The sequence below is a fragment of the Anabrus simplex genome, chromosome 2 (genome assembly GCF_040414725.1).
Source record: "Anabrus simplex isolate iqAnaSimp1 chromosome 2, ASM4041472v1, whole genome shotgun sequence".
Lineage (NCBI taxonomy): Eukaryota > Metazoa > Arthropoda > Insecta > Orthoptera > Tettigoniidae > Anabrus > Anabrus simplex.
Window position 1 is genome coordinate 410612836 of NC_090266.1, and position 24677 is coordinate 410637512.

Here is a 24677-nt window from a genome sequence, read left to right on the forward strand (position 1 = left end):
TCTTATAGTTTAACCAAGTAAACTTTATTGCCCTTAGAGATTTGTAGGAAGGCATTAGGTTCAGTCTGTGCGGATGATTGGCTGAATGTAGGTACTACAGCCAAAGGAAATTTCTAGCCCATGCAATACGTCACAATGAGCGAGTTACGTACTTTATTATTATTCACGCACTCTTCAAAATTATAAATTAGGGAAGCTACTGGACAGTTTCGTATTTTTTAACATATTGTACCAATTTGATAACAATTTTTATTTTGACATAACGAATTTACACGTGTATATTCTTTACTCAAATTTACAGGAATATCCCGGAAAAGCTCATTCTTCTGCTTTGTTCGTCCTCTGTATTTAATGTCTTGAGGCTCAGTCATATATTTTGGTCAACTACTTCTCAGCACAACCCAGCTCAAGAGCTTTCGTGGGCGTTTGATAGTCGGCGCACTGGTTGGGTAGAGTTAAGATTGATTTAGTAGCTACATTTATTCTATTCTACAGTAAATAATAACTCTGAACCGTACACAAAGCATCAGATCAAGTGAGGTTCCAGTGAGATTAAAAGATAGTGAAACTTTCAGTCATGAAGTCTGAAATCTCCTACTGAAGAACGAGGAGTAATCACAAGGAAAGAAAGGACAACAAAATAATGTTAGGCTCTCACCTTACCTCATTTTGAAGATACACTCTAGTAGATTACAAAAATGTACTGACGTCATCAGTTCACATTTACCTTGGACGAGACACTTAACAAAGGCAACCATATTCTATACAAAATTACCTGATTCCAAGGACATTCGTGGGAGGGAACATTAAGGTTACTTCTTACGTGGTATATTGAAGGGAGGGTACAATCTCTGAGAAAACTGCATACATAAAGATATATACATCAGTGCATTCACGGTAAGCCTACTCGTGCATGTTCTCCATAACCCAGTACATATAGGACGACATTCTTGTGTACACCCCTGGCATAGTCGTTGCTCCACATCGCTTTGCCCCGAACGAGACGACACCGAGGAGGTAGTATCGTGGAGGACCATCGTCAAGCACATCAACTTTCATGAGTGGGCCGCCACTATCACCACCGCATGAGTCTTGGCCCACAATGCCTCCTACGCACATTTGTGTTGGCCCGATGTCGGCATGCATTCGGAAAGCATCCACACATCTCTCGTTATCCACCACTGCCAGTTTGATTGTCTGCAGTATCGCACTTGGCTTCGGTGTATCTGAAACAAACAATATGAACTGCATGATGCGATCAAGTGATAATATCCTTATATTCCTGATGGCGTCGATGTAAGTCTTCTAGAATCAGTGCTTAATTTCTAACATTTTAGGTGCCGGAACACATACCCACACATTAAGCACCACCCTCCACCCGCCCATAAAAGTCACCAGTTTCGATATTTGGACTCTTGTGATAAAAAGTAAATGAGAAATCATATTTTACTAAATAGTTATCTGAAATTCAGGTTTTTAAGACACAATTTCTTATAATCAAAACAACAAAACCACGAGATTTAATATAAACAACGGGTAGTATGTCATATTTTTCAGTCAGATTTTATCGTAAATTTCATAATAGTGGGTGAAATAATTTATAAGTTTTATGTCTGCTAACCCTATGGCACTACAGCCCTGAAGGGCCTTGGCCTACCACGAGGTCGCTGCTCAGCCGAAAGGTCTGCAAATTACGAGGTGTCGTGTGGTCAGCACGACGAACCCTCTAGGCTCTTATTCTTGGCTTCTAGACCGTGACCGCCATCTCACTATCCGATAGCTCCTCAACTGTAATCACGTAGGCTGAGTGGACCTCGAATCAGCCCTCAGATCCAGGTAAAAATCCCTTACCTGACCGGGAATCGAACCCGGGGCCTCCGGGTAAGAGGCAGGTACGATACTCCTACACCACGGGGCAGGCTTTTATGTCTACTGGCAATAAATAAATAAATAAATAAATAAATAAATAAATAAATAAATAAATAAATAAATAAATAAATAAATAAATAAATAAATAAATAAATAAATAAATAAATAAATAAATAATAAATAAATAAATAAATAAATAAATAAATAAATAAATAAATAAATAAATAAATAAATAAGCTTCTCAATATAAGCAATGGAATGAAAATATCCATATATACATATTCATTATAGATCGTCATGCCTTTCAGCGTTCAGTCTGTAATCCTCTGTGAATTTACTAATCGCCGCTACAATCCTCTATCTGTAAGTAGTTTTGTGGCGTCGTTTAGTTTTGTATCTCTTATCTTTAAATCATTGGAAACTGATCTAACCATTGTCGTCCTGGCCTCCCTCTACCCCTCTCACACTCCATAAGAGTCCATTATTTTCCTAGGTAATCTATCCTCCTTCATTCACCTCAAATGACCTCACCACCGAAGCCGGTTTGTGCGTACAGATTCATCCATCGAGTTCATTCCTAACTTAGCCTTTATTTCCTCATTCCGAGTACCCTCCTGCCATTGCTGCCACTTGTTTGTACAAGCAATCATTCTAGCTACTTTCATGTCTGTTACTTCTAGCTTATGAATAATGTATCCTGAGTCCACCCAGCTTTCATTCCCATAAAGCAAATTTGGTCTGAAAGCAGACCGATATAAAGATAGTTTAGTTCGGGAGCTGACTTTCTTCCTACAGAATACTGTTGATCGCAACTGCGAGCTCACTGCATTAGCTTTACTGCACAATGAATCAATCTCACTTACTATACTACCATCCTGGGAGAACACACTGGAAATTATCTACCTGTTCCAGCTTTGTATTCCCAAACTGACATTCAGTCTCTTGGATTTCTTACATACGGACATCAATTTGGTCTTAGAATGAATAATTTTCATAAAGTACTCATTGTACCAATTTTCTAATTCCAGGATATTAGACTGCAGGCCTTCGGCACAATCTGCCATTAAGGCCAGGTCGTCAGCATAGGCCTGACTGCTTACTACATTTTCACCTAATTGAATCCCTCCCTGCCACTTAATACTTTTCATCAGATGATCCATGTAAACTGTGAACTATAAAGGTGAAAGATTACAGCCTTGTCTAACCCGTGTAAGTACCTTGAACCAAGAACTCATTTTACTGTCAATTATCAGTGCAGCCCAATTGTCAACATAAATGTTTTAATTGGTTTTAATAACTTACCCTTTACCATAGTCTCCTAGTATGGCGAACATATTTTCCCTCGGTACTCTGTTATATGCCTTCTCTTCATCTACGAAACATAAATATAACTGTCTATTCCTCTCACTGAATTTTTCAATTACTTTCAATTACTTACAGAAAATCTGATCCTGACGGCATCTGTGTTGTCTGAAACCACACTCGTTTTCATCTAACTTCCTTCCAACCAGTGATCGTACACTCCATTCCAAGCTGCCAGTTGTCACTTTCCCTGGTATACTGATTAATGAGATACCTCAATAGCTGTTGCAATCCTTCCTGTTCCCTTTCTTATAAACAGTACATAAGTGAAATTACTGCTTTTATACAATCTGAAGGTACCTTACCAACACTCCACGCTGATCTTACTACTCTACGAAGCCATTTCATCCCTGCCTTCCCACTATACTTCACCATTTCAGGTCTAATTACATCTATCCATGCTGCTTTATGACAATGGAGTTTATTTACCATCCTTTCCAATTCCTCAAGCGTAATTTCACCAACATAATTTTCCTCATCCCCATGAGCTTGGCTGTTTGAAACACCACCAGGAAGATTTTCTTTTACGTTGAGATGATGTCTAAAATATTCCCTCCACCTCTCCAAGGATTCCCTGGGATCTATTATGAGTTCACCTAATTTACCCAAAGCACAGTTCATTTCCTTTTCTCTCTCCCTTCCTAAGATTCTTTACTTTTGTCCAGAAAGGTTTCTCTGCTTCTTGACTAAGCCTTTCCAAGTTATTACCAAAATCTTCCCACGACTTCTTCTTAGATAAAACAACTATTTGTTTCGCTCTGTTTCTTTCCTCTCTCCCCTGTCAGCATTAGCCCTTGTTTGGAGCCATTTACGATATGCCTTCTTTCTACGTTTACAAGCTGCTCTCACTTTATCATTCCACCAAGATGTTAAATTTTTCCCACCTCTACACACAGTTGTTCCTAGACTGTCCCTTGCTGATTCTACTACAGCATCCCTCTATGCCAACCATTCTCCTTCTACATCCTGAACCTATTTACTGTCCACTGTTTGGAACTTTTCATTAATCATATCCATGTACTTCTGTCTAATTTCCTCGTTCTGACATATTTCACTTTCTCTTTCCGAGGACTGGAGGTTCTTAGTTCACTACATATCAGATAGTGGCCTGTATCATCAAAAAACTCCCCGGAAAACCCTCACATTTCTAACAAGTTTCCTGAATTCAAATTCGGTAATGATATGGGTAGTCTACTATGAATCTGGTGCTCCTATACTCCCGTGTGTAGCGGTGAATGGCTTTAGGCTTGGAGAATGTTGTTTGTAACTGCTAATCCCAGACTAGCACAGAAGTCCAGCAAACGCTTCCCATTTTTATTAGCTTCCGTATCTTCTCCACATTTACCAATCACCGTTTCCTATCCTTCAGTTCTATTTCTAACTCTCGCATTGAAATCACCCATTAGCACTTCTATCCTTGCTGTTGACTCTGACTACGATGTCACTCAATGCTTCATAAAACTTGTCAACTAGGGGCCGATGACCTTCGATGTTAGGCCCCTTAAAACAAGAAGCATCATCATCATCATCATCATCAAACTTGTCAACTAAATCCTCATCTGCACCGTCACATGGTGAATACGCTGAGACAATTCTCATCGTAATTCCTCCACCCGCTAAATCTATCCACATCATTCGCTCATTTACGTGCCTAACAGAATCTATGTTGCGTGCAATAGTATCCCTGATGAACAGTCCTACCCCCACACTCTGCACTTCCCTTTTTAATACCCGTCAAGTACACTTTATAATCTTCAGTCTCTTCCGCGTTATCTCTCCCTACCCGAATATCACTTACTCCTAGCACATCCAGATGCATCCTCTTTGCTGTCTCAGCCAGTTCTACTTTCTTCCTTCTATAAAGCCCATTATTATCGATAGATCCCCATCGAATTCCATTTCGTTCGCGAAGTTGTTTCCAAGAAGTCCTTCGCCTATCAAATGGGTGTGGGACTCCGTTATTCCCATAGGTCTGAGCCTTGCTTAAAACGTTCTGAGCGTGGTCGGTGAGAATTCTATGAAGCAGGATGCTACCCTTATTTACATATAATGCAAGTGAGGATTTCTCCTCTAACGGGCTAGGGGCCACTGGTGCATTGCATAGTCCTAGCCGCCTGAACACAAGAAGGGTCATGATTGAGAATATGTCCGAAATATCCACTCCCAGTCTATAGCAACTGGTATCTCGACACTCAGGACCACTTACAAGACCACTCAGCCGTTGGGCGTGGCTCACGAACGTTTTACTATTTAACTATCACAAAGCTACATTTTCTTGTATATTTATCATTAAGGATTACATTTTTAAAACATATTGAATTTTAACTAAGCTCAAGTTGTAGAAAGATGTCATGCCTACCTTTGCTGCCAGGATGTAGTGTTTACAGTGCACTATGTCCTCTGGTATGGGCTAGAATAAATTTGTTACTTTCATTGACCTGTTACAGTCTCATCCTTGGCTTTGACAACATGAAAGTGACCGAGGTATGAGCGATTCTAGTAATACCGTTCCTTATGCAGCCGTTCCCTGTTATGAATGGTGTGAAAATATCGCTCGTAGGGTCGGTTGGTGCATGCATTTCAGTGGGCTTGGCAGACTGATATGCAATAGCAACTTCTGGCTCAGTGAGGAAAGCAACGGTAAACTACCTCACTCCTCATTTCCCTAGTATGCCTCTCAGTGACACCCAGGCTATCTATGACAGCTGTTGGTGGAGCTTTAGAGGATCAAACCAGCCTTCGGGCTGAATACACAACATACATACACTTCAGTGTGTGAACTATGTTCCAGCATTGTTTATTGAGCAATCCCTTAACAATTCTGTGCAAAAAAATGAATCCTTGGAGGTGCCGGAACGCCGTCCCGGCGTATTCCGGCCTGAAATTAAGCACTGTTTAGAACTGTTGCATTAGTGTGGACTGTTACCGTTATTTCTACAAGGAGATGAAGACAAGGCATTTTTAATGATTAGGATAGGTCTTTTGAATCTAAACTCTAATTGTGGCCAAATATTATGCCACTCACTTATCTAAGAGACAGATCTCTGGAGATCATGTGACAGAGGGTCTAGCGTTGAGTTGAGGGAATGCTGCTGGAGCGGCTGAAGGTCGTAGGCAAATGGAGTGGGCAGACAGACATTATTCACTTCTTCTTCCTTCACTCATACTTGATTGCTATACTAAATGTGACTGTTGGAAACCTGATAAATAGAGCCCGGATTTCCATTCACTATCAAATCTCAAAATATGCATGCATTCATGCGCTATCGTATGGCAAAACATGCAGAATAAACTGAAAAATGTGCACTATCAAAATTCAGTTCCTTTTGAAACTTTGTAGAACAACTATCGTAATTTCTCCAAAATTGTTTTGATTTAAGCTCATCCGTTTATCTGTCACCACATTCTTAAGCACAGAAAATGATCTTTCTGCTCACAAGATGTGACAGGTGCATACTTAAATGGAGACATTTTGGACAAAGTAGGGTGAAATTGTATTTTGAATTTTCGCCACAATATATCTTATATAAGCTTGACGAATTCAAAATGAGGATTTGAACGGATCACTTTGTTCAAACTATCTGTAGCTGCCGCAGCTGCTTCTCCGTGCGATGACTGCAGACACATTTGAATGTCCCCAATAACTTGTAACGATTGTCTGCCAAGGTAACAAGGACGTTGGACGAGTGAGAGTTCCTGGTAGAAAATTTCAGGACAAGAACTGAAGAGGGTTCAATGTCATACGAAGGTCTGTCTATCTTAGTAACGCGGCGTTACAGAAGTGTAATATAAGTTTTGTTTTATTCGTCCAACACAGGCGAAAAAAATAGCCGCGAATGAGTAATACACAATTTAAGGTACAATTTATAGCAATGTATAACACCTTATTTCCAAGAATTAAAGAAATCGACGTGGGGTCTTCCATCTTACGTCAATGTTTACTCACGCAACAGATAAGAAAGTGCTTGGTTAAATGGATTATAGAACCTCTACCGTATTTACTAACTTTGGTTGTAACGTAAGATGCCAGGAATACATCCTCTCCGTCTCTCAGTAATAGACATACTGTATAACGTTTTAAAATAGTCACAAATTCTGCAGACCAACATTCATAAAAGACACTATCATGCAAGTTAACATTATATACGCGCCAAAGTCAGAAGAATAATATTACGCAATATTAAATGTCCAAATATTCCCATTTAAATCTAAAATCTTAAAAATATGTATTATGCATTAATTTTCTCCTAAAAAGGCCAAAACATGCAAACATGCACGGAAAAAGAAAGGTTTATTTGGAATCGTTAAACAATAAAACGAATATTTGCAAAGTTTGAGAACTGTAACCTGCTTATTTAAAAACAAGCATTTGCATGGAAATCCGGGCTCTACTGATAAGTTCATATGAATAATTTGTATTTATCTAGTTGCTCACTGTTAAATTCAGAGGATTTACAGCTCAGTTATTACTATTCCAAAAGAGACATTCGCTGAGAGAAAAGTTATCGTATTGCAAACTGTGTGGTTAGTATTGCAACGTAGATAACTTACTCTAAATAGTATAAGTAATTTAGACTTAACGTGGGAGATACCAGTTTGAGTACAGGCCTAATTGGGGCGTAAATACCAACTTCTCTGAATACAATCATCAGGGAATTCTTCCCAAGGATTAATACATGCAGAATATTTCGTAAATATGATAGAGACTCATTAACTTTGTTGTAGCGAAGTCACTTAGAATTGGGATAATTGAATGATATGCGGCTGGTTTTGAATTAAATAAAACAGTCTCTACTTCATAAACCTCGGTATCTCCGACAATAGAATTTGTAAATTCTCCACAATGGTCAACTATATTTATATTATCTTTCCCGAAGTAATTAGCTTGTATACAGTACAGTGATTTTAGTAATAACTACACCCACTAATTTCCATTTCCTCAGCTCAGAACTGAACAAACCACATGATAGATGCGACCTGAATACCATTGCTTAAATGGATCATCAGACTGTTAACATTTTTTGATACGACAAAACTAGTCGATTTCCTTCTAAAATTATAGATGAAATAGCGTATACTACATTTCTCCTGTAACTTCCTTCCATCCAATCTCTGCGTTTCTCTCCTGGTAATGCTTATTTGCATATCGATGGCTTACTTTTAAAACGTCGTATGTCTCAATGTCCTTCCTACCAATTATATTCCTTAAGACTGGTCACGCCTCCCAGCCACATGTGGATATGCTGCCCATAGGAACAATCTTCGCTGTGTTAATTTTCCTATGGTTATGTGTAAAGGAAATGAATCTCAAATACATTATATAGTAGGAGTGCGCAGATTCGCTTACAAACGACATCCCTACAATGCGGTGTGGTATGGTCTATTTCCTTTACACACTAGCACAGGAAAATGAACACAATGAAAATTATTCTGATGGACTGCGTACAAATACACTGACTGACAGAGCAAATGCAACACCAAGAAGGAGTGGTTCGAAAGGGATGAAAGTTTGGGAAAAAACAGAGACGGCACGGACGAATAATTGATGTTTATTTCAAACCGATATGCAGGTTACACAATGCGCACGGCATCGACTCAGTAGGATGTAGGACCACCGCGAGCGGCGATGCACGCAGAAACACGTCGAGGTACAGAGTCAATAAGAGTGCGGATGGTGTCCTGAGGGATGGTTCTCCATTCTCTGTCAACCATTTGCCACAGTTGGTCGTCCGTACGAGGCTGGGGCAGAGTTTGCAAACGGCGTCCAATGACATCCCACACGTGTTCGATTGGTGAGAGATCCGGAGAGTACGCTGGCCACGGAAGCATCTGTACACCTCGTAGAGCCTGTTGGGAGATGCGAGCAGTGTGTGGGCGGGCATTATCCTGCTGAAACAGAGCATTGGGCAGCCCCTGAAGGTACGGGAGTGCCACCGGCCGCAGCACATGCTGCACGTAGCGGTGGGCATTTAACGTGCCTTGAATACGCACTAGAGGTGACGTGGAATCATACGCAATAGCGCCCCAAACCATGATGCCGCGTTATCTAGCGGTAGGGCGCTCCAGAGTTACTGCCGGATTTGACCTTTCTCCACGCCGATGCCACACTCGTCTGCGGTGACTATCATTGACAGAACAGAAGCGTGACTCATCGGAGAACACGACGTTCCGCCATTCCCTCATCCAAGTCGCTCTAGCCCGGCACCATGCCAGGCGTGCACGTCTATGCTGTGGAGTCAATGGTAGTCTTCTGAGCGGACGCCGGGAGTGCAGGCCTCCTTCAACCAATCGACGGAAAATTGTTCTGGTCGATATTGGAACAGCCAGGGTGTCTTGCACATGCTGAAGAATGGCGGTTGACGTGGCGTGCGGGGCTACCACCGCTTGGCGGCGGATGCGCCGATCCTCGCGTGCTGACGTCACTCGGGCTGCGCCTGGACCCCTCGCACGTGCCACATGTCCCTGCGCCAACCATCTTCGCCACAGGCGCTGCACCGTGGACACATCCCTACGGGTATCGGCTGTGATTTGACGAAGCGACCAACCTGCCCTTCTCAGTCCGATCACCATACCCCTCGTAAAGTCGTTTGTCTGCTGGAAATGCCTCCGTTGACGGCGGCCTGGCATTCTTAGCTATACACGTGTCCTGTGGCACACGACAACACGTTCTACAATGACTGTCGGCTGAGAAATCACGGTACGAAGTGGGCCATTCGCCAACGCCGTGTCCCATTTATCGTTGGCTACGTGCGCAGCACAGCGGCGCATTTCACATCACGAGCATACCTCAGTGACGTCAGTCTACCCTGCAATTGGCATAAAGTTCTGACCACTCCTTCTTGGTGTTGCATTTGCTCTGTCAGTCAGTGTATGTGGCTGGAGGCGTGACCAGTCTTAAGGAATATAATGAGTAAGAAGAGCATTGGGACATACGAGTTTTTAGAAGTAAGCCATCGATATTCTATTAAGTCATGAAATCTACCCTTAAGAAACGAGACATCCACTTCCGGATGTGCACATGGCCCTGAGGTTCACTCAACTTACACAAAAATTAGTACCAGTTTATTTCCTGGGGGCAAAGGCCCCTTTTCTTCCTTGACTATTCATTGTAATCTCCCCACCCATCCTGTATAAGGTATATAAGATAGGTTATCCGCTTTTTGTGTTGGTTTACTATTAACCGTCAAGCTGTTCACATCGTGGTAAGTCCTTTTGTCCTAAAGCTACTATAGGCTACTTTTCTAATGTACACAGATTTATATTACATTATATAAGAAGAGAGCAGCAGGTGTCTAGTAGATTTAGTTTCTTTCTTTTAACGAAGAATCTGTTAGCCATGGAACAGCCCATTTCTAGCCATATTTGCAAAGAGTGTGGAAAAACAATTTCCCGAGGCTATCACAAGAGGCGTCATGACATATCTTGTAGGACAATTTTTCAATGCAAGCATTGTAGAGGAGAATTCAAGAACGCTCACAACGCTCAACGGTTCGAAGCAGCGTGTAATGTAGCTTCATCGAGAAGAAAATATAAAGAGCTCTACCATATTCGAGGAAAATACTGCTTTATTTTTATAAAGTATACCTCTGTGAGAGTTTTAATTCTCCCTTGTTGTCTAGGTCTGCTACAAGTTCTGTTACCAAGCACACATTTCGATATAAAGAGAAGCAAGGTGATGATGACGAGGATGAGAATGCTGGTGATAATAGTAACAACGCTCAGCGTCACGAAGCCGCGTGTAATGTACCTTCAGCGAGAAGAAAATATAACGAGCTCAACCGTAATCAAGCAAATACCGGTTTATTTTTAAAAAATACACTTTTGCGAGAGATATTAAATTCTCCATTGTTGTCTACGGCTGCTACAAGTTCTGTTACTAAGCACACATTTTGAGATGAAGAGAAGCAAGATGAAGATGATGAGGATGAGGATGCTGATGATAATAGTGATAATAAAAAGGAGGAGAAGAAGAAAAAGAAGTTCTCTGTATTTCTTTGCCATTAGGGCTTTATGATATTATTTCATTTTCTAAGCCTACTACTCGTTCTGTCAACATGCAAACATCTCAATAAGAAGAGATGCAAGTAGAAGATTTCAACACCTCTTTGTTATCAACAGAAGTTAAGGTTGTATCTAGAAACGCTACTGCAGAAGTACGTATTACATCAAAACAGGTCCCTACACATCAACTGTCTGCATGCAAACTCAAAGTTCACAACAAGCCTCTGTTACCCCATGTAGACGTAAGATACTGTAAAGACCTCAACCTACTCGTAAAACGTTTACAACTGCTAAGAGCCTATCAAGATGCTGCTTACACAGAGTATAAAGCAGATATATTTGAAATAGAGCAAGAATTACATCGTTCATGTATTACTCAGTAATAGCACTTCAAAGTGAAGACCTTATCTGTAAGCAGAGAATAGCAGCCTTCCTTCATTCCCAGCCCTCAAGATCACCCTCACCATCACCTAAGTCATCCTTCCGAAGCAAATGGAGGATCGAGTAGCTATACTGGTATAGACTCTTTGCCAACATTCTCCCTTCCTTAGGGTGTTAACCCCGCTGTAGATCCGGACCCCAGCCCGGTAAAGGAGGAGAGAATCCTAAATACTAGAAAAATATAAGCTTTTGCTCTTTAGCCTTTTTGCCATTTAGTCCTTTAGCCCTTGATCCCTTTAGTAGCCATTTAGACCTTTTGCCGTTTAGCCTCTTAGCCCTTTTGCCCCTTACCCCTTTAGTCAGTTTGCCTTTTTACCATTGAGCCCTTTTACCATTTAGTCCTTTTGCCCTTTCGCTATTTAGCCGTTCTGCCATTTGGTAGCTCTCCCCGGGTTAGTCTCATAAGAGTCCATGTATACGCAAAAGTACCGCGGCACTAGACTGAAGTTAGAAAGGGCATCCGGTTAGAAGGATGAAACCCGCTCATCAGCCCAATAAGCGAAAAGCTCTAAAACAGCTCTCGCCTAGTTAGTACCATAAGAGCCTATGTATCACCACTAGCTCCTATGCTAGACTAAAGTTAAGAAGAACACCTGGTTAGAAGGATGAGCGATAGCCCAGCTCCTTAAAGTTAGTCTAATATAACCAATGTACAGCGGCTATCTTGCCTAGTACCCCCTACTTCAGTTCCCAAAAGTTAGGCGATAAAACGAATGGGCCATATGTTACAAGTTGTAAGCCCCTGAGGTAGCTCTCTAGAGTTCAGTCCAAGAGAATACAGAATAGCACCATGTTGCATAGTATCCCTTGTCTCCGTTCACGAAAGTTAGGCTGGTAAAACTGATAGGTCGCAAGTCACAAGTTGTGAGCCCCTAAGGCAGCCCTCTAGTTAGGACTATACGAATAGGGTATATCAGCCATCTTGCCTAGCAGCCCTTGTCTCATTCACGAATGTTAGGCTGATAAAACTATTAGGTCATAAGTTACAAGTTGTGAGCCCCTGAGGCAGCTCTCTTCTTAGATATAAACGAATAGATTATACCAGCCATCTTGCTTTGCAGCTCTTGCCTCAATTCTCGAATGCCAGGCTGATAAATCTAATAGGTCACAAGTTACAAGTTGTGAGCCACTGAGGCAGCCCTCTAATGAGGTCTATACGAATAGAGTATAGCAGCCATCTTGCATAGCAACCCTAGCCTCATTTCTCGAACGTCAGGCTGATTAAACTAATAGGTCATAAGTTAAAAGTTGTGAGCCCCTGAGGCAACTCTCTAGTTAGGTCTATACGAATAGAGTATAGCAACCATCTTGCATAGCAGCCCTTGCCTCAGTTCTCGAATGCCAGGCTGATAAAACTAACAGGTCATAAGTTACAAGTTGTGAGGCCCTGAGGCAGGTCTCCAGTTAGGTCTATATGAATAGAGTATGGCAGCCATCTTGTATAGCAGCCCTTGCCTCAATTCTTGAATGTCATGCTGATAAAACTAATAGGTCATAAGTTAAAGTTGTGAGCCCCCGAGGTAGCTCTGTAGCGTTCGGCCTATAAGAACAATGTATCACGATTATCTACTTAAAGTTAGTCTCATGTAGCCAAAGTATAGCGGCCATCTTGACTCAGGGCCCTAGCACTAGGAAGTAGCACGCGGCCGCACCATCTTGCGCATTAGTCCCTAGGCCGTCTCCGTAAATCCTAAGTATACCGCCTATCCTACCCCGTGCCAGCTTTCTCCATAAGAACCCATGTATAGCTGCCATCTTGCACACTAGCCCCTGTGCCAGATCTGTCTTTTTCTACCTACTACCAGGGACAACCTATTCACATTTTAAATAACAATATTAGCAAAATCAACATAATTTTTCTGTGATATATTTTGTATAATGTTAACATAAGTATGCTATTTTCGTAATACAGTATATGAAATTTCTAGAGTAGACCATGAGGCTGTCTATCATTGTTGAACTTGAAATATTTAATGATATTCTCAGTAAGTGCAGATGACACCTTCGGTGTAAATGACATAATCACTCTGACTGAATGGCAGGTGACGGTAGCGTCAAATATATATATTTTCGAGAAGTTGTAGGCGATACTCAGTCCGATGATATTCGAAGGTGCTTAAATACGCCTGACTCGTGTCATTAGATTTAATGGCACGTGAAAGAACTCTTGTGGGTCAAAACGCCGGCCCCTCAGTGCCTTATTAAAGGTATAGGAAGAAATCCTTTTTGAATCAGAAATTATATGATGCTCACCTCGCAGCGACTAAACTACTTTCTAACGCACAATGGACACTTTTCTATCACCAAGTAGAAAATAAATTATTCCACGAAGTAGCCAAGAAACAATCCAATTTGGAGAAAAAACTCAACAGGCTAAAAAACTCCGAACTACATAACAATCAAACTAGAAACTCCTACACAAACACGTTCGATTGTAAGCAGTTTCATCCACCTGTCGTAAATATAATTAAATTAATGTAGTAATGGTCCACCTTTCAATACTATATTATGTAATATTCTAAATTACATTAATTAATTAGGGACTAGTTTCGGCCGGGGCTGGCTATCTTCAGCCTTAATGTAAAACATCTAATAACTAAACAAATGTACATGCACACAATTGACATAAAACCAATGAAACAAATATATATAAATTGACATTAAAAAACTGGGATGAAAATATGATTAAATATGAAAATAAACTAGGTTCTAACTTCTTGAGTATGCTCATCATTGAGAATATTTCAAGTATTAATTTATATACACAGAACATGTAATCATCAATAATTCAATAGTAAATGGGAACTGGTAAACGTTGATCCCGTAGTTCATCACCAAACCTATTTGAGTGGTGTTAGTGGTGTTGAATAACTATTGAACTTGTTTATGGATGTGGCATTGTGTAAGACTTGTGCGTTTCTATTGTTTGTTTTGAAAGCTACTTTTACATCATGCTTTTTAAAGATGTTGGTGACTTGGTAGATTTGTTCGTTGAAGGTAAAGATAGAAAGAGAGGAGTTGTTTTTCTTATCTTTTCTCAAGGTGGCCGAAGGGTGGTATTTATATTTATTGATTATTTTTTTCTATAAAGAAACTGTTGAATCCAAACTGAACAGAAAAGAAAATTTTTAGACCTAACTATTACCAGACACCCAAGCTACTTAAGATATAATATTTTCAGAAAACCGACCCAAACAGTCACCACAATCCGTCAAGATTCTTCACACCCCCAAAATCACCGACGTGCAGCATACAAAAAGGATGGTATACCGAGCCTTCAGTGTTCCAATGTCTAAAAGAGACCTCAAAATGAGTTGAACACTATTCGTAATATAGCTAAATGCAATGGATACAACAGTTTCTTTATAGAAAAAATAAACAATAAATATAAATACCGCCCTTCTACCACCTTGAAAAAAGATAAGAAAAACAACTCCTCTCTTTCTATCTTTACCTTCAACGAACAAATCTACGAAGTCACCAACATATTTAAAAAGCAAGATGTAAAAGTAGCTTTCAAAACAAAAAATAGAAACGCACAAGTCTTACACAATGCCACATCCATAAACAAGTTCAATAGTTATTCAAAATCAGGAGTATACAGCATAATTTGCAACAGCTGTAATTCTTCTTACGTCGGACAGACCGGGAGAAAGTTTAATATAAAGTAGTCGGAACACGTCAATGCCCTAAAATACAATAAATTTTCAGCTGTAGGACAGCATATGCAAGATTATAATCACAAATTCACAGACATAAAACAAGATATGGAAATTCTCAAAATCATCAACAAAGGACCCCTCCTTAACATTACCGAAAGCTGCTTCATACATTTAGATCAATATTTCAACCCAAATCGTAATCTTAATGAAATTTCAGAAAAGCTAAATATCCTTTTTGACCTTCTAATTCCCATTTTCAGAAACGCCAAACCAACAAGTCATAATTCAGTTTTTCATAATATTCACAGCAGCTTTCCTCAGCAGCCATCCTTTTTCCCACATCCTTCAGCCCCACCTTAATTTCCCCTTCCCCCCAACCCCACCCCTTCCCCTCCCGTCTCCATCAGGACCTTCCCCTCCCCTCTCCTTCCTTTTCATTTGAATCTCACAACAGATAGTCTGCAGCACACACAACAATAGCCCACACACCTCAAGCTGTTTTGAGAGGTAAGTCTCATATAACCTATGCCATCTAACTAACACATTCTCTCATTCAATTCATTAATTTAATTTTATCTAAGTTATTCAAGTAAACTTCATGGGCACCGCAATGAATTGCAAATTTTATACTAGACACAATGTATCTGTGTTAACCACATCTTCATGTGCCGTCCTGAAAATGTCCAAAAACATTTCAGCATGATTTAACAAGCACCACGAGAGCATATCATTTTATTACCTTGATTGACGATGAAACAACATCTAACAGTTCTCCGTCAGAAGTGGTTATTTACAGCGGTGTCCAATGGCTTGCATATGACTAACACCACTCAAATAGGTTTGGTGATGAACTACGGGATCAACTTCTACCAGTTCCCATTTACTATTGAATTATTAATGATTACATGTTCTGTGTATAAAAATTAATACTTGAAATATTTTCAATGATGAGCATACTCAAGGAGTTAGAACCTAGTTTATTTTTATATTTAATCATAATTTCATCCCAGTTTTTTAATGTCAATTTATATATATTTGTTTCGTTTGTTTTATGTCAATTGTGTGCATGTACATTTGTTTAGTTATTAGACGTTTTACATTAAGGCTGTAGATGGCCAGCCCCGGCCGAAACTAGTCCCTAATTAATTAATGTAGTTTAGAACATTACATAATATAGTACTGAAAGGTGGACCGTACTATATTAATTTAATAATTATATTGTACTTACAATTCAATACAGATCAGAACCATGAAGTTTATAACCTATGATGTCGTAAATCTATCAAACACACCCTTAAGCGAAATTTATCCAAAGGACCGAAACGTAACTGGCCCAATTTGAACAGCCTCTACATAGCCACCACTATGATTACAGCAAAATGCCAGAAGATACGCAAAATGAAGTTAGAACCGATGTTAGAAGGAAACCGAGCAACATCCTCTCCAATTTAATCAACCCCATGAATGATCTCAATAATAGGGAAAAAGTAGCTGAACAAAAGCGCATATACGCCCTCAAAAAAGAAAATCAAAGACAACGAACTCATCGTAACCAAAACTGACAAAAACAATGCTACAGTAATCATGGATAAAAAGGAATATATTAATAAAACAAAAAACTTTTTCACAGATAGCTCCTTTTCTATAATCAAAAAAGACCCCAGCCAAAAATTTCAAAGACTACTTAAACAAACTCTTTAAAACACTTCATTTTTATTTACTGAAAGAAAAATCCAGACTCATACATATGAACCCAGGTCTCCCCACTGCTAAAGCTCTCCCCAAAATACACAAAGCCGACGTTCCCATTCACCCAATTATCAACTATAGACCAAGCCCCTTATACCAAATATCACAATTCATCCAAAATTTCTTAAGAAAAACTCAATTTCTATCCAAAAAGTCTGTTAAAACACATCAGAGGTAGTAGAAAAACAAAAAAGTTCAGTATGCAACATGATTACTCGATCCACTCCTTCGATATTGTAAATATATACCCAAGCATACAAGTATCAAAATTAATTCCGATAATTAAAAACAGTTTAAACAAAAACAGCCACCTAAGCAAACTAGAGATACAAGATTTTATCACAGTATTAAAACTAATTGTCAACAATAACGTTTTCACTTTCGACAATGTCATATACCAACAGGGTGGTTTGGCAAAGGGTTCACCGGCCTCAGGCATCTTGGCAGAAATATACCTAGATTTCCTCGAATACACCAACATTGGCAATGAATTTGAAAACATTCACTTCTGGGTCAGATATGTTGACGATGTTTTCGTAATCATGGACGAAAAATCAATTAACGCTTTCACCACCCTCCTAAGACTCAACAATATTGATCCTCATATCAAATTCACACTAGAATCCGAATCAAATCCAAAAATCCCAGTCCCGCAAACGAGCTACATAAAATAACCTGGTTCATCGAGCTTTTAGCATACCCATGTCCAAGAAAGATCTAAAGAATGAACTTAACACAGTCCGCGGAATTGCAAAATTCAACGGCTTCAGCAATCATTTTATAGAAAGGATAATCAATAAACACAAACATCGCCCTAAAACTACCCTAAAAAAGAAATAACTAAACCTCTAACATTTTCCAACTTCACGTTCAACAGTGATATTTACAAGTTAACCAATATCTTCAGGAAACAAGGCGTTAAAATAGCCTTCAAAACCAAAAATAAAAACATGAACGTTTTACACAATACTTCACATATCAACAAGACCAGCAGTTTTCAAAATCAGGAGTTTATAGGATCAAATAGAATACGTGTGAAAAATTCCATATCAGGCAAACCGGAAGAAACTTCAATATAATATACCATGAGCACACTAACGCGATAAAATACAATTTTTCAGCTATCGGTCAACACATGCAAGATTATAACCATAATTTTACCAATATCGAGCAGGACATGGACATTCTTGAGTTAGCAAATAAGGGTCCTTTACTCAACGTAATGGAAAACTACTACATACACCTAGACCAATATTTTAACGCCAATTTCAATATTAATGAAACCTCAGATAAACCCAACATACTTTGCGATTTATGTATCACTTTTCTCAGAAACAATAATTCAGCTAACCAGAACTCAATTCTAAGTTTAATTAAAGGTACTTTTCCGAAACAATTACCCTTTCTCCCGCACCCTTCAGCTCCGCCTTAAATCCCCCTGGTTCACTAAGGAATGCTATAAATGTCGTAGTGATGTACTGGAAGCATTACATACAGCCAGAAGAGAGAAAACAAAAGAATTTCTTGAAATATATGCCACGAAAAGGAGAGCATACAAACTAAAACTAAAAGAAGCCAAAAATTATTATAGAGAGGAAGAAGAAAATAAACTTATAGAAAGTGCCAGTCTAGATCCTTACCTCACCCTGAAGCCTAGACAACCGAAGTTCTCCAGGAACATACCAATGGAAGTTTGGGAAAAGCACTTGAGTGCAGTGCTTCAAGAGAGAGACACACGACCTACTAATTATTTCGTGCCAGTTTTTCAAATAATCCCCGAAATTGACGAATTTTCAATTAATGAGGTTGTATCAACTATTACAGCATCCAAAGATAACAAGGCATGTGGCCCAGATCACATTTTCAATGAACATCTCAAAGCTGCTCTCCCAAAATTGGGTGAATCCATCACTCACCTAATGAATGAATGCTTGCGGCAAGGTAGGATACCAGACAACTGGAGAAAATCTACTATTAAAATGCTATATAAAGGCAAAGGTGAAACCGCAGATCCCAACTCATATAGAGGAATAGCACTAGAATGTACTCTACTGAAGACTTTAACTTCACTAGTAGGTAAACGTCTCATTTAACTGGTGGAAAATAACCTACTGGAGTCGCAATTCGTATTCAGAAAAGGAAAATCAACGACTTTAGCTATCCGCTGTCTCCAGACTGACATAGAAGAAGCCTTTAAAAACCAGGAGGTAAACTGCATGCCATCTTTATAGATTATTGGAAAGCTTTTGACACCATAAGCAGAACCATTGTATTAGAAAAATTGGAGAGTATCATTGGTAGTACGAACTACCTTGTACCGCTGATTAGGAACCTACTGCTCAACAATTCAATAGAAGTAGATTATGGCATTACCAAATCCATTATTTTGGAACAAACAACCGTGGTATTACAGGGAGACCCATTAAGTCCACTACTATTCATCATTGCGACAGCAAACATAGTGGATTTGGTAAACCATGAAAGCGTCAAACTATTAATGTACGCTGATGATATGGTCTTAACATCAACGTCAGAGAAAGAACTCCAGGAATCATTCAACCAAATAGTAGGTTGGATAAATAAAAACGAGCTCAAACTGAATGTAGAAAAAACAGTTTCCATGACGTTTAGAAGAGGGGGGCCTCATGGAACCTTCTTTTATGGAGACCAAGAACTTAAGTCCGTAAAGGATTTTAAATACTTGGGTGTAATTTTTCAAACCCAAGGTAATGTTTTCACCCTCCATCTCATGGACAGTCTAAATGCATCTATGAAAGCAATATCTGACATTAAGCATCTGAGAAGTCTTTAGAAACAGCCATAAAACTCTTTCATTTAAAAATCAGCCCTATAGCAACATATGGCTTGGAAAACATTTGGGAACATTTGAGTATGAAACAGTTAGATAAAATCGAGAAGTTGAAGGCAAACTACTTGAAACGTGCTCTGTGCCTCTCCAAATATTCTCCTTCCCGACTCTTGTATGAGCTATGCAGAGACGGATTTTATGTGGAAGAGCTAAGGCTACAGTTATTACTTCCAGCAACAACACCCTATATACATCTGCTTCGAGACCTACGATCGAAGAAGGCTGCCATCTGGGAAGATTTCTACTCTACCGATGCCATGCTAAATCACGAGTGGGTTCAAGGTGGATATGAACTGCGACACTTGCTGACAAGGTTCTCCGTTCATGGGTTCCATTATAAATTATGTAATATAAAGCATTATCATGAACCATGTTTGAACTGTGTATGTTCAAGATGTGGTGCACACTGTACTAGGTACCATGTTTTAAGTTGTAAACAGCGATCGGAATCACTGGTGAAATTTTGTAACGAAGATTAATATTTTGTATATTAATTCTTTGCACATTGTGCGCATTAAATAAATTATAAATCCCCCCTTCCAATCCCCCCACCCCATCCCCTCCCAATCCGCCACCAATTTATCCAACCCGCATGCGCCTGCCCTCCTCCCCGCCCATATTTCCCCTTCCGCCACCAATCGCACACTATCAGCTAAGCTACAAACACCGCAGCGCGAGTTAAGTGTCCCTTCACTTTGTGATAATCTTTTCCTCTTTTCGCGTACTTTGCTTTTTACTAGCTTTTCTCAATTTTAATAGGTGCAATTTGTTTTCCGCTATGAACTGAGAATTCCACCAATTAATATCACCACGCGCAGAATCTACTTTCTTCCCAACAAGAATTCAAAACACTTCACATTCTGCACAACAATCAACCATGCAGCCTATCAACACGGCTTGGTTACTTAATACACCAATTGCCAAATTCTTCGCTTAAGCTGATACAGTGTATAGTCGACTCTTCTTCTAGAGAGTATCAACTACACATTTTATTACTCAGAGATTGTACATACTTGTATAATTTATATATATGTGTCAGTTTACATTGTGTTCATTCTTATTGCCATAGCACTCGGTCCACAACCGTTATGTATCACCAGGACCTACTGAATTCCATGAGTCTGTAAATTTTAACAACACAGAGCATCTTATTTGTACTTTTGTTCCAGACTTCTTAGCATGTATAATGTACTTGTATTAATTATTATTCACCCACATCACACGTAATATTTCGTTTTCATTTGCAATATTTCAACCACACTTCATATTGTTAAATTAGATATTCATAAGATTCTTACTGCTAGAAAACATGTTTTAGGGTTTCGCCAAATATTGTGTATGTTCTGATATGGCTGATGATGACCCCGAGTATGGTTGAAACTAGTCCCATCTAATGTAATTATTGTAAATACAACTTAGTATTGAATAGGTGGAAAAGTCTACTGTGTATAATTTATATGTTCCCTCAGTGTCTCTGAAAATCGTGAAAGTAGTTAGTATGACATAAAATTATTATTATTATTATTATTATTATTATTATTATTATTATTATTATTATTATTATTATTAAATCTCATTGAAGAACGTATTGTTCTATTGTCTAAAACTTACCTATGTCATATATTCCCCATCCGGCCACTTCACTTGTTTCACCCTTGTAGTCCTTCGTCATTAGCCTCTTCGATATCATGCAGATGGGCATTATAAAGGCTGCAAATATAACATTTTGAGTATCAGTTCGTTGTAGAGACTGAATTTATGAATTATTACCCTATATTCTTACCGTATTAACGAATTGATAACAGAGTTCTTGATAGGAAGTGAAGTTTACCAAATTCTTATCAAGCACCTACCACAATGATTTTCCATGGTAATAATTGACAAGTGTCCTCATATAGACATTAAGGAAATGTGTAATCTATATACTGTATGCACAGAAAATCGTCTTTCAGTATTTTTTGAATATTTACCTGATTCTTAGTTTTTATGCAGGGCAGGACGTATTCAGCATAATTTTTGTTTGTCTGTCTGTTCGTCTGTTACAGTATCACAGAAAGCGGATGGGGCGATTTTCATGAAACTTGGTATTTAAATTTATGGTAAGGTCACGTAGTATCTTAGCTATGCGCAGTTAAAAATAATTCAGCAAAGCCTAAAATGTACAACTCGATGTCTCCCTCTTACGGTTAGTTTCACAGGAAAATTGTTCGTGACAAACATTATTTAGAATGTGATTTACGAATATTTTCTCTATACAGTATATTTTTAATACAGTGAAAATTAATAGAAATATCAAATAAAGGGCTTCAGATGGGACTAAAACATAAAAGTCGAAGTCTCTCGCTCATTACATGAAAATTGCTCATGACGAAATTTATATTGAATATTATTAAAAACCTCTTTATTCTATACTATTTTCTGTTAGTGAAAAATAAGAGAAATATCAGTGCTGGTCGTAAGAAAATTGGAAGTCAAAGAGCCAATAAATAGCTTATGGGGAGTTGATATGGAGATATTCCAGGCAATGTTAAAGACTTAGTATATTTGTCTGTACTTTTTAAATATTAACGTGATAATTTTTCTTTACACTGCAATTTGGTGATCCACGTGAAAGGGACGGAGATCAGTGATAATGGCCTGAACATGAAGAGCTTCAATTGAGGTAATATTTCTGATTAAAATGTAATTACACTGATATGATGCCTAATCTCAAAAAAATCGATAAATACACATTTCTAAAAGACGTTTAGTAGGCTACTTACAGAAAATGTCGAGAAGCATTCTGTGGTATTCAGATGGAAATATTACTAGGCACTTGGACGATATCCCTAGCCAACTACTGCAGCCATCATAAACACGAGATAAGTACCGTAAGATAATTAAATACATATCGTATAGACTATTATTGATGTAATTTACTTGCATTCTGTACACGTCAACAAATAAAAGACAAAAATATAATCATGCACTCATTAAATGGGTTTCCCATCAACAACAAGCGTTACATAACTTAAATAAGCTTGTGGTTATCTCTTCATTGTTCAACTCAACGCTTAGTTGAATATGACAGACAGTATATTGAAAAATATCCTTTATACGTCGAAGGAAGCATAACTTCTGTGAAAGTGTCTAACTGAACAACACTACGGCCTGATTTCAGGTTTAAAGATTCACTGTTCGGGTCAGCGCCTAGGATAAGCTTCAAAATGTTGCCTCCTTTCCACTATATTGTGATCTTCACAATGATGAAAGAATTTAGAATTTAACTAAAGAATCTGATCTTACGTCGAAACAAAACATAGCCAATTTCGTGAAATGCTGATAGTTCATCTGAGATCAAGGGAACGTTATTGAAACACTTGATATCAAATAGTAAATACAGTTTAAATCTTCAATATAGAAAGTGAAAAATTTTGGGAAATAAGTTCTCACAAGAGTTGAGGAGGGTATAGTCCGTGTACTTCTTCATTACCCACATGGAGCCCGAGAATCTTCCAAATATGTTCTTTTTGTAGATAATCCTCAGTACTATGGTCTTCATGCACCAATTTGTGAGGAAAAAGTACTCTTTACTACAGGAATCATATAAGCACTTACTATTTCTTTAAGTAGTATTGATAAAATATAACTAAAGGTATTCATTTAGCTTCACTTAAAATTTAATGAATATTCTTGAAAATATTAGCACGTGTGTTGTCTTGTTGTTGCAGTTAAACTTTTAGTATACCGCTTGCGACGCCAGATAGCCGGTTGCTCACAGCCGCAAGCTTACGCAGGGTAAGGTTGTAGACTGGGGGTGTGGCCAGACGAACACACAGCCCCGGCTCGCTCTTAAGCTGACTAAAATTGATCTTTGTATCTGTTTTAAGAAAATGCAGCAACTATTTCGGCGAAGAAGAGACTTTCCAGTATAACAAATAATAAAGATATCTATGATTTGATTTTGTTACGCAGGTACTGTAAGTACTGTTATATATTTAGCAAATTTTTCCTAGAGAATCCTACGTTACCGAAAGTCAGCTGACCTGCCATGCATTGTTGACGATCGAGATCCTGAAGAATAAAAGCGCCGACTACGCAAGATTGTCCAATATTTTATTACGGTGTTGATAGAAAATAATCGTATCCAGCAAGAGGATTTAGTATTAAATTAGAGTTGTTATACTGTAGATGAATCACAGTGAAAGAAATCGTACCGGGCGAGTTGGCCGTGCGCGTAGAGGCGCGCGGCTGTGAGCTTGCATCCGGGAGATAGTAGGTTCGAATCCCACTATCGGCAGCCCTGAAAATGGTTTTCCGTGGTTTCCCATTTTCACACCAGGCAAATGCTGGGGCTGTACCTTAATTAAGGCCACGGCCGCTTCCTTCCAACTCCTAGGCCTTTCCTATCCCATCGTCGCCATAAGACCTATCTGTGTCGGTGCGACGTAAAGCCCCTAGCAAAAAAAAAAAAAAAAGAAATCGTGAAATGTTTCATGTTTGGTTCTGAAAACAATGTAAAAATATGTCGAAATTTAATTGAAATAAGAAGCTGAAATTAATCAACAGGGCAACTCTACATTCTTTTATCGCTAAGACTACTCGGAAACAGAACAGTAACTGTTAATACAAATTATCTTAGCAGTGTAAATGAATCGGTTAGTTTTAAAAGCCCGTAAGTTACATTTTTTTGACAATTTCGTTTTATGTGACAAAATTAATGTTGAAGGGCAGAAACATCATTT

At 38.8% G+C, this 24677-nt stretch overlaps 1 protein-coding gene across 1 annotated transcript in view; it reads right to left on the reverse strand.

Moving 5' to 3' along the window:
* Nucleotides 1–313: 313 nt before the first annotated feature.
* The window catches only part of LOC136863564 (CLIP domain-containing serine protease B4), a 426945-nt gene continuing 402581 nt past the window's right edge, over nt 314–24677 (reverse strand). The window contains exons 5-6 of the mRNA XM_067139944.2: nt 21565–21663; nt 314–1226 (exon numbers count right to left, since the gene is read on the reverse strand). Coding sequence (XP_066996045.2) covers nt 904–1226; nt 21565–21663 — 422 coding nt within the window. The 3' untranslated portion in view covers nt 314–903. The remainder of the gene's footprint in view (nt 1227–21564; nt 21664–24677) is intronic.